Genomic DNA, 12,176 nt, shown 5'->3' with positions numbered 1-12,176 from the left:
AAACAAACAAAGGCCAATATGGAGAAGCAGAAGATGCCAAAGAGCAATCAAAAGTGGGAAATGAAACAATGCAGTTTTCTTCCCCTTGATACAATCTCTCACTTGGTAACTGTACTCTTTATGTTAGAGATCATATTGTTCATAACGATATGCTATCTCAAAAAATTCTGAGCTGAATTTCAGAGATTCTGAGGAACTGTAGTTCCCACAGAAATCAGTGCTCACTACTTCTGAAAACCAGGCCAGTTATGATTAAACAGAGATTAGAGAAGCAATGGATCAGTTGATGTGTATATAAATTTAAGATTAGCATAGTAGAGTGCTATATCTCAATATATACATTATCATTTTTCTGTTTGTTTCATCGTGAAATTCACTATAATGCCATTTCGGGAAAATACTACAGATTTTCTAAAGAGGAAGGATCAGACTCAGGAATATCTCAGCACTTCAGCCCAAAGACTGCCCTTTGAGAAATAAGAAGGAACACATTCAGATATGCCATAAGAAATATCTGTAAAAATATATGGAAAAACAAATTCAACTACCATTTTTATGGAGATGACATACAGATCTATGTGTCTACTCAAGACCTGTCTCCTTCCATCCAAACCAAAATCTCAGCCTCTCTCTCTGACATCTCCTCATGGATGTCTAACCACTAGCTCAAGATCAACATGCTAAAAGAGAGCTTTTAATTTTCCTTTCCCCTAAGCTCCTCTTGCTACCTCCCTTTTTTATTACTGTGGACAACAGTACCATCCTGCTTGTCACTAAGGCCATCACCTGGGTATTATCTTTGACTTAGACCTCTCTCTCTAGGTCCTCATATCCAGGCTATGTCTAAATCTTGCCAATTCTTTCTGCATAACATCTCTAAAATACAGCCTTTCCTATCCATCCACACAGCAAAAACCTATTCAGGCTATCATCCTCTCTCATCTTGATTACTGCAATATCCTTCTCTCTGGCCTTCAAAAATACCATCTTGCACCACTCATTTCAGAATACTGCTGCAAAGAGTATTTTTCCTAGCCCTTTGCTTTGACCATCTTCTGTTGGCTCAGCCTCCTCTATTGCGTCAAAAATTAGCTACTTGTCTTCACTTTCAAGGTCCTTCATGGCCTATCCACATCATACCTATCATCTCTCATTCACCGTAAGATGTCAGCCATCACCTCTGATCAGCCTATGACAACAATGTCAATCACCCACTTGTTAAATTTCCAAACAAGCACTTTTGTGCTTTGTCTCCTCCTGCTCCCCATGTTCGGAGGACTATCCTGTAATTATCTGCAAATACTAATTCAAAAAATCTTCTTAATACTCTCCTTTGCCTAGAAAAACTTTCACAACAGGTCGCTGGCATGCTGCCACTGCCTAGGACACTGACCAACACTGTCTCATTGTTTCCTTGTACTCCCCTGTCTATCAGTACCTATCTGTTGTCTTTTGTCTTATTCTTGGAGTTTGTCTACATAGTGATTTAGTGTGTAACAAGCCAGGGTGTGAATCTGCAGTGTATTAGCCTGTCATGCACTAAGTTGCTGTATAGACGAGATGTCAAGTATAGTTCCCAATTCTGGACCTTAGCGTCCAAAATATGGGTACTAGCATGAATTCCCCTAAGCTTAATTACCATCTTAGATCTGATAGGCTGCCACCAATCAGGACTTAGAGTAGAGCGCCTGATAGACTCTGGTCTCCCCCAAAAACCTTCCCTGGGGGTCCCAAGACCCAAATTCCTTGAGTCTCACAACAAAGGGAAATAAACCATTCCCTTCCCCCTCCCTTCTTCCTCCCAGCTCCTTCCCGCCCTGGGAACACTAGGAGATCGCCTGATATCAATTCCTTGAAAAACAACACAGAGAGATCAAGTTTCTCTCTCCTCCTCACCCAGAGGCAATACAAATTTACCTTTCCCTCCTTGCTTCCCACCAATTCCCTGGTATATACAGACTCAATTTCTTTGAGCCTTAATTAGAAGAGAAAAATCAACAGGTCTTAAAAAGCAAAACTTTTAATAAAAAAGAAAGAAAAAGTAAAAGGTTTATCTCTGCACTTTAGATGGTAAACAGTTACAGGGTCTTTCAACTTATAAACAATAGAAAGAAACTTTCTCCAGCAGAAACACAATTTAAGCTACTTCCAGCAAGTACACATATGCAAATAAGAAAACAAATTAAAAGACTATAACCGCCTTTGTTCTTACTCACAATTCTGAATAGATAAGAGACTGTAGCAGGGAGATTGGCAGAAACCTGGTTGCACCTTTAGTCCCATCCAGGACCCAGAGAGAACAACGCCAAACCCAAAACCCACAAACAAAGGCTTCCCTCCATGAGATTTGAAAGTATCTTGTCTCCTGATTGGTCCTCTGGTCAGGTGTTTGCAGGTCACTGTTTGTTAACCCTTTATAGGTGAAAGAGACATTAATCCTTAGCTATCTGTTTATGACACAAGCCCTTACATTATAAGCTCTCTGGGGAAGCTCTCTATTCTGTGTTTGTACAGCACCTTACACAATGGGATTCTGGTCAATGAGTATGGCTTCTAGGTGCTTCAGTAATACAAAAAATAAATAGTGCTAAAAATTTGCTGAGAGATCAAAACAGCAGAGTGCCATGAGAAAGAACCAAGATAAGTTCCCGATGTGTCAGTCCTGGAGTGGAGAGTGAATACAAATGGCTTGGTGTCTCTTTCGACTCAATCCTTTCCATAGAAAATCCTGTGCCCGATGTAGTACCAAAGTTGTTTGCACATACTAGACTTTATTTATCCAAAGAGTCTATGCTCTTATTTATCTGGTGAGGTGACAACCTTACTGAACTTATGCTTCAGGAACATAGGAATCATTGTCATTTCCTCTTAGCAGAGCTTCTTCAGCACTTTTAGATAGCTCAGAATGCAGCATCACTTTTGCTCATTCATTTAAATAATTGTTGGCATGTAACACTCTCCCTGCATTCTTTATAATTATCTGCTGATACAATGACAGATTAGCTCTTAGCTCCATTTCCAACACAGTACTACGTTAACATACACTAGGGAACTTTCAGTGCACACCACCAGGAACTACATGATCAGTTAGTGGACAACAAGCTAATGTGCATTAAAATTTACACCCCAGATGGTGCAGACTAAGGCACCATGTAGACAAGCCCTAAGTATAAGACAAGAGACAACAGATGGATAAGGACAGACGGCGATTACAAGAATACAGTAAGACAATATTGGTCAGCCTGATAGGCTGTGTCTCAGCACATCAGCAGTCTAACTGTTGTCTTCTTTTTCCTTTTTGTAGGCACCACATCAAAGGATCATTTTAAGGATGATGAGGAGTTAATTTGCAGGTGTTTACAGGGGTAATCAGCCCCAGGTGAAGTTAATATGGCATATGCAGTAAGGTTATTGACTGATTTGTAAAATCAAGAATTCTTGTTCAGAAAATAACTGGAATAATTATCAACGGCATTTGTGAGAAGCATTTCAGGATGGAATGAGGGAATTGATCACAACGATCAGTAATAAGACTTGTTTTGTTCAATTTATTACATCAGTGACCTCGAAGAAGGATTGTGCAGAAAAGTCATGAGGATTGCTGGCAGTTAAAACAAAACTAACATAAGGAGAGTCAATACAAAGGAAGAGTTAATATTTTGTATGATTGAGCTAGACTAGGAACGAGACAAAATAAGTGTATTATGTAACTCACCATAGAGACAAGTGAAATTAATAGAGCTAAGAATAAATAAATAAAGCTTATATGCTAAAAGTATGAGAAATATCCACCAATATATCTGGATTTTTCTCCATTTTATTATGTACCCTATGTGTCGCTAATATACATTATATGCTCACACACACACACACATATATTGTACAGTGTATTCTTTATATCTCAGTATAAGTCAAGTTTATCTAGTGCGGTTATGTCTGTGTTGGTCCCAGGATATTAGAGACAAGGTGGTTGAGGTAATATCTTTTATTGGACCAACTTCTGTTGATGAAAGAGACAACCTCATCAACCTTGTTTGTCTAATTTTATCTAGTGTCACATACAAGAAAAGAGGCATAAGCTTAAAATCCTTCCTGAGCACTATGTAGATTTTCTCAAGAGCCAAAAATATAGACTAATAGTTATTAGAGAGCCCATTAGAATGTGTGGAGGATTCAGACATTGAATACATAGCTTTTTCTGTAGATGTTAAATTGAGAAAAAAACTGACAAAGAACTTTAACAAATTGCTGTTTACTCTTTGATACTCAAAGATATACAGTAAAAATATCCATTAACATATGTACCTACTTACCCACAAGGTCTGTATGTAAACACAATATAACTTTCTTCATCACTTCGTTCAATGAATGTAACACATGTGTACTTTTCCCAGTGTCTCATAGCCTGCTTGAACATTGCTCGCTGGCTGCCTGGAAGAATTGTGTAACATGAAATAAACAAGGGTTTCAAAATTGCATCCTTCTTCTCAGCATTACATTTTAATCTTAGTATGACACACTGCTGCAAAAACCTGGAGATTCAGTTGTTTTAAAATGTGAGAAAATGCTTACCTCAGGTTTTGAAAGGTAAGTGAAAAAGGAATTGATATTCAATTAATTTGTTCTGTAAATATGTCTGCATTTTCGAAGTCTATGCACAAAGGGCCACATTTTTAAAAATCAGAAGCAAAGTTATATGTCCAAAAACAGACAAGTGTGTAGTTAACTAGACAGGGAAACAAAGTGTGCACCTGAGAGATTTGTACCTTAAAATGTGGGTGTATGAGCCCATTTTTAATCTTTACACAGTTGGAATTTAGACTGTTTTCTAACAATTTGTCCACAGCCTGTGATAATTTGGAATCTTGAACTATGTTCTCTTGTTTTCCTTTGCATGCACGTGCATGTGTGTGTGAGAGAGAGAGAGCGTTAGTATGAAAAAGAAAATTTAGTGATAATGAAAAATACCAGACTAATATGGAGAGGGACAGTTGATGAGTGGGATTTTCAAAAGCTTTCAGCTTTAGTTTAGCTCCACTCCCACTGAAATCAATGGAAGGTTTACCACTGATTTCATTAGAAACACAGTTCAGCCAGCTTCTGAAAATCCCACCCTTTGTATCTAGGACCAGACCACAGAACAGAAACCACTTCGACAGCAACTGTGTTAGTTTCCTTGTACTCTGCCAATGTGTCCAAATCCTGACCTGAAGGAATCACCTCAAGGGCGAGAGGAGACAATTCATTCTCTATAGTACCGTTACATACTTAGCTCTTTCAAAGTGACAACAATGTTGCAAATTACTGTTGGTTGTGGTAGTAGTTTTTGTGATACAGAGACTTATCCAATGGGAAGACTTTTGAGACACAAAAACTGAAGACCCATCATATGATAATAGTAGTTGGCCACTATTAAACTCAGTTGGATTCAAGTCAATGACCTAAAGATGAAAGATCACTGCTTCCCCGTCTCTCCCTAACCCCATCTATCACCCACTCCCCATCTTTTTTTTCTTAAACACACACAAGCATTTTGGAATTTACCTTTCAGTATAAGAAACTTATAATGTGTGTAACATTTCACATTACTTATTACACTTAGTTGTTCAGAGCTCTTTAATAAAATGCCATTCCTAAAACAAAGGTCATGTTCAGTGTAATGTGGTGTAAATATCCAAACTGCAAGTCTGACCGTCAGCTATGAGCTTTGGGGCAATTTTTTTGAATTTTTTTTTAATCTTTCTTGACTACGTTTCTTTTCCCAAGCTCTTTCAGTTTTCTGTATTCCCTTGGGGCACAATTAGCAAGATGTTATTGCACAGCACTGCTGGCTCTACATTTACCTCTAACTTTTTCAATCCTTTTTTCCCCCGCTCCTTTTTTTTTTCTTAAAAATGTCCTTCTTCCTCCCCATTAGTATTTATCTGTTCGCTGCTTTACAGGGTGGTATTTATTTTAGGCTTTTATAATACTGTATTTAAAAATTATTATATTATTTTAAAATTATCTCTATTAAGAAGTCACAATCTTCCCTTGTATATTTTAAAGTTCCATGGTTATTTCAAACAACATTTTATGTGCACATCTACGAAGCACATTAAAGAATTATAGAAGAGTTGAATTGGGCCCAGTTTGTTCTATGCAGTCAGTTGAACAGGATTCACCTTACTACCAGTCAAGCCACTTGTAGCCTTGTACTGAATATGCCACAATAGTTTTGAGCCAGATTTAATTGTATCCTGCTACAAATAAATAGCCAGAAATTAGACAATGAAAACAAACATTCCCACCTCCTCTGAAACATCACAGACTAATTTTATATATAAATTGCCAAATTGCCTTTGGGAACAATTTTTTAATGCACTGATAAACATTTACAGAAAAGATTTACTTAGAGCCTCATCCAAAGCCAACAGACATCAATAAGAATCTTCCCATTGACTTCAATCGGCTTTACATTAGGCTCTTCATGAACCTGTTTTTGAAAAAAGACATTCATCTTTCTTCTCGCTTTGTCTTACCAGTGAAATTTCCACCTATAAAATATGGAATGACGCCCCCTGGCCATATTCTTTCTGTTCGTGATGTAGCAGCTCTGGGAAGTCTGTTTTTCTCATTTTTCCCTGAGAATTTTACAGTCGATCTTCCTTTAGAAGAATTGTTTTGCTCAAAACCTGTATATGAGACAAAAGAGTTCACAATTGAAAACATTTGTTTTCTGCAAGGCCAAAACTCCATGTTTTCATTATACACTTTAATAACAGAACATAGCTTTTCACACAGCAATTCAGTTTTTCAGTGTGACGTAAAAACAATAATTTATTTGTTAGAAGTGCTTGAAATGGAAAGACTCAATCTTCATTATCATAATTTACATGCAGTGAGGCAAAGAGGCACTTTAACACCTTAAAGAGACATTTCTAACATGATTACTTCTAGACTCGCCAACTAAAAAATACATCATTTTTCTAGAACTGCTTCCTCTAAGTAATATGCCTTGACATTTTTTTTAAAACACCTTTTAAAAATTAGGTGGGTTTTTCTTTTCCATTGATGATGTTTAGAAGAGTCTGTTGGGCAGAGGCAATACCACCAAATCTGTTTAGGCCTGTTTCACTTCTATCTCGGCAAAGGCCTGGTTTTAGTTTTAGCTACTTTCAGAGAGATCTATATTATTTCAGGGCCTGGGAAAGAGCAACCGCATGATTGTAGGGAAGCACTGTTAGTTTTCTTCTTGTCTTTTGCAGCACTTTGTGCATGATCCATTTAACTTTTTTACTGATGGCCAGTCACACTGGAAGATGAACTCTTTCAGTGTAGTGAGTTGTCTTAGGAGCTAACTGTAATAGCGATAGACATAAAATTTTCAGATGGAAATACGAGTGTCAAGTACTTGAGAACATAGAAAACATGTTCTTCAGAAACTAACTGCTTGGGATTCTACGGACATACGCTACATATGCCTTAAATTGTCTTGAGAAAAAGATCCCTACACCTTGAAAGGTCTGGTGATATAAAAAATTTCTATTCATTTGAGAGATATTACCAGAGCCAACAGTACTCTCAATTTAAAGTACTGATAATCTCTCTCAAATAGATAGAAAGTTAGGGTGGGATTCAAAAGGAAGATTTAGACACTATAATGCTCAACATTGCAGCACCTAACTTTTAGGTGCCCTGCCACCTGTGAAATCCACAAACCTGAGTTAGGCACCCACACTCCCCGTACATTGCGTGGAGAGAAATCGTTGCCTAAAAATAGGATTCACAGAAGCCAGCAAGATGAGTGAAGAGCTGCCTAAGCTCTGCCCCTCAAGAGGACTTTGGCATTTAGCTCCAGGACCGGATGGAGGAATCATCTCCACTCCAGGAGTTAGGCACTAAAGCCAGGTCAGTCCTTTGTCAAAAATGAAAAACAAACAAAAAAGTTGTAGCCTTGCATGAATAATAAAAGAAAATAGAAATATGGAAACAGAGGTTAAGAATGGACAAAGCATAAACTCACAAGTGGCCCTGTAAATAACAAGTAATTAACAGAAGAAGAGTAATGAGCGATAAGCTTGAAGCTGCTGACCACTTATAAAACTAGTAAAGCATTCTGTAGGAGACCTGGATTCAATTTTCTGCTCTGGCTGCTGTGGAGCAAGGATCTGGGTCCTCTAACTCCTAGGACTGTGCCCTAGTCACTGGGCTATGTCTTTCTCAGTCATTGCTATTGATACCGTCTACTATGTATAAATACTTATATATTCTTATACATTGGCACAAAGGGACTGGAATCTGGGTCTCGCACCTCCCAAATGGGTGCCCTAATGCCCAGATTAAAGAGCCATTCTCTCTCTGATCCAATTTAATCATTATTATAATCTTTACTATTATTATGAAGACGACTGCAAGGACTTGCATACGAATAGAGTTACTTGTTTCCCTTTTCTGGAGTAATTTATAAATTAGTATAAATATCATGGTGGCAGGTTAAAATGGACTTTTAGCAAAAGCTGATCTGTCTGTCCTATTCACTAGTGCCAATTCTGCTACCTTCACTCCTATTGAATAGTACCTTTCTCTGCGAGTAGCCCCACTAAAATGTACTGAACACAAAGTGACAGTCAGACAAGTGAGGGATATGACAGAGAGATCAGAAAAGATGTCAGGTCAGGACAAAAGCAACTGTGGATGAAAGGTAAGAGGCCAAGGGTTGGTACAGATCCATAAATCAACAAGGAAGCAAAGAAGCTACAAAAAGAATAAGGAAAGGTGCAAGAGCCATGAAAAACTGGAGAAAAGTTTCAGAAGCCTGGGCAGAAAAGTAAGATGACTTATAGATTAACTCATTTTACAGCTTGAGCAACATCATAAACCACACAGAAAGTTGTTGGGTTTAGGAAAATGTTCTATGTCCAGAACACCTATATCTATGTTAAGCAAATATAATTTTAAATTTACATCAATCTTTTGATATTAAAATAATGAATTTGTTACTGAGAATTATTATACAATCTATGACACAGGTAATCTATTAAAATGTAAATCGAATTGGAATCCCAGACAGTTACATTATACATGACTGAATAATCTTATGATGATGTGTGGGTGGCTTACATGACGATATGGTCATTTTTACCATTGCTTATTCTTCCAGCCAGCTTTGTTCAGATTAGATTAAGGTAGACAGTTATGCAAAACTAAGGGTCTAGTTCTCAGATCAAGCATGCAGTTATGTACCACCACATATTGGTAATGTCAGATACTACGCTGTAGCTATTTTTGCAAAATATGGAATGATGCACTCCCACATGCTGAATTGTGATTAAAACTGAGATTTGCATTTTCCTGCAGATGCTTGGGTTTAATGGCACCAGAGTTAAATCATGGTGCACTAAACATAGTGAATAAACTTAATTCAGTATTAATGAAGATGCCATAGATACTGCCCACTAAATTCTACTGAAATTTATAACATTTAAAAAATGTTTCTATGAGGTGAAACACATAAATGTTTCACATGCAGTATGACTCATCACAGCATCCCATTGCCTACAAAACCAACATACACCATTAGTAGTTACTTGTGGCTATCAATTCATGCATAACACATACACAAAGAGTACTGTAATCTTAATGAAAATACATCTTAACTGCATTCATGCTGTGAATACTATTGGTATTCTAATAGCATTTGTATTCTAGTATTCTAATACTACCTAGCGATTTTTTAACAATTTAAAATAAAATTTAAAATAATGTATTTTAGGATTTTAGCTTCCAGTAATAACTTTTCTAGTGCTTACATGAAATATGAGCTCTCTGACAAAGTATAGATAGGAAAAGCGCCAATCTCTTCATTACTCATTTTAATAGTCTACAGTAAAACTGATATAGACTGGGTTTAAGGTGTTAAAGTACTGTCATTAATGTTAACTGTACATCACATCAGCCAGTCTGCTAATTCAAACAGTGAAAATACCAGAGCCAAATCTTCTTATCCTGTCTATAAGCTGATAGAGAGCACCTCGTTTTTTTGACGTCCCATGCTCATTAAAGCCACCTTTAAAAAGAAAAAGGAAATATTATGGAAGTTAAACACAAAACATTACACATATATCAAATACCTTATGGAGAGAGATTAGGAATTACTCTGTAGAATATGCAATGTATCTTTAAGGAAGTTTAAAATTCTTTAATGACCCACATACAAATTCTTCAAGCATTTTTGACAATGAAACAAAACCACATTTGTAGCCTGAAATATTTTCTAGCATGCATTCCAGAACGCAAGCCAATGTGTCTTTGTTATTCAGACAAGTCATGACAATTACATCATCTAATTATTATTTGAAGGTTTTTTTTCTTCCCAGTGACCTTGACATCCTTAGTGCCATATTGATTGACAGCTGGATGCCCTGCTTTCACAGATATTTCCTGAATGTATACCACAATGTTCTCATATCTAAGGGGGGGGAGGGGGAGATGTTAAGACCCCAAGAGCAAACAAACAAACAAAACAAAACATGATTAAAAAAGGTAATATGATTGATTTTAGCCCAAAAGCTTTGCAGTTCTTTGTTAACTTGCAAATGGATCTTTAGAGCACAGTCAGTCACATAAGGGCTGCTAACCTATCAAATACCAAAGTATAGTAACATGACCTCTGAGGCATTCCTTTGGAGCTCCAATAATCAACGAGTGAGAGGGAAGCAGAAAACCTAACCATCCAAAGAGGCAGCTGGAGTTTCATTGTCTGAACATTTACCATCCTACTTACAGGCATGCACCAGATTAATTTAAACCACATATGCCATCTATAGCAGTCTGCGGACTACTTCAGTTTCAAGTGGTTCTGATACTTCAGTTATTATTGCATATTACCTTTAAAAAAAGAATGCTGGCAGTATTGTGGTGTGTGATGAATAACCACAATATCTTAAGAGGTTTTAGATAACTTTATAGAATTCCTAGAAGTGATTTTTTTAAACAAAGCAATATTTGCTGTGAAATATCAGTGTTTCCAGTGCAGCAGAAGGAGGTGGCTAAGGATAAAGAATTGCAGAAGTCATAGTTAGCCATACTAGTTCCAACAATAATTTCCTCAAATTCCTTTTTCCTCTTACATCTTTTTCACAACAATTTCTGCAACATTTAAGGATGTATTTACTAAATGGCAGTTCAAAAGGCAGATTACAGACTAGACAATGCCATAAAAGGCAAGTAACTTAGCATGCTTACTCAGTGAATAATAATGTGCCTAATTATTTGGATTACATTGTCATATACTTGCTGGATCCCTTGAGAAAAATTTTCCAAATTTTTAAAAACATTTTAGGAAGATGAGGTAATACTTCAATACATTCCTTCCCAAGGAATTCTTTGGTTAGCTATAGTATATGCCATGCGATATACATGCATTTCACATTGTCCATTATTAATGCAATTATCTCATGTTAGCATTTACTTTGCAAAACTACATATGGAGTAAAAAATTCCAGACAATTGTGAGGGGAAAAAAAATCTTTAGAAAACAGGCAAAAGTGAAAGAGGTAACAGTAACAGAGAGGAATCCATGACCTTGTTGATATAAGGAAGCTATTATTCCTTTACCTATAGTTATTACAACAAAAATAAGGAGTAAGGTAGACCACTATGTATTCTGTTTGGGGTACAAAAGGACTACTATCAAATAAGAAATTAAATAAGAATATCTTAAAATAACTAACCTGACTTATTTTATATGACTAATGCATACACTATAGAAAGTACATGTCAAGCCACAAGCTAACCAAAAGTGAATTAAAAAAAATCTACGTTTTAAGTTGGGGGCAGGGAAATAGTATTGTTGGCAATTATGTAAAAATTATCTACATAATATTTCTTTGTTGTTTATTAAATTATTACTACTTATACAGCACAATGTATGAATGTTGCTTCACAGGCCAACAAAATGTCAGGACCCTGCCCTGAGAAGCTCGTAATGTAATTGTCTGAACCTGCAAATCTAAGAAGATAATCCTTACTCAACTGAGTAGTCCCACTGCTTGAGTCAGAGTTTGGAAGATCAGGCCCTGCACTATTATTTACAACGCAAGAGCCAAATCCTGCAAACACTAGTCTAGCTATTATACTCCCCCGTGGCTAGTTTTTCCCACATTATATCACATTGTCTTCAATACGAATTTATA

The 12,176-nt window shown here is 36.7% G+C and overlaps 1 protein-coding gene across 2 annotated transcripts in view; it reads right to left on the bottom strand.

Annotated features, from left to right (window-relative positions):
• TLL1 (tolloid like 1) overlaps positions 1-12,176 on the bottom strand; it is a 197,083-nt gene that overhangs the window by 92,590 nt on the left and 92,317 nt on the right. For both annotated transcript variants that reach the window (XM_050946175.1, XM_050946176.1), the window contains 3 exons: positions 9,968-10,048; positions 6,522-6,674; positions 4,314-4,431 (listed from right to left, as the gene is read on the bottom strand). In XM_050946175.1, the coding sequence (XP_050802132.1) occupies positions 4,314-4,431; positions 6,522-6,674; positions 9,968-10,048 (352 nt within the window). The remainder of the gene's footprint in view (positions 1-4,313; positions 4,432-6,521; positions 6,675-9,967; positions 10,049-12,176) is intronic.

The sequence above is a fragment of the Gopherus flavomarginatus genome, chromosome 3 (genome assembly GCF_025201925.1).
Source record: "Gopherus flavomarginatus isolate rGopFla2 chromosome 3, rGopFla2.mat.asm, whole genome shotgun sequence".
NCBI lineage: Eukaryota > Metazoa > Chordata > Testudines > Testudinidae > Gopherus > Gopherus flavomarginatus.
Note: the sequence above shows the minus strand (reverse complement) of the source record. Positions and strands in the feature narration are given on the sequence as shown.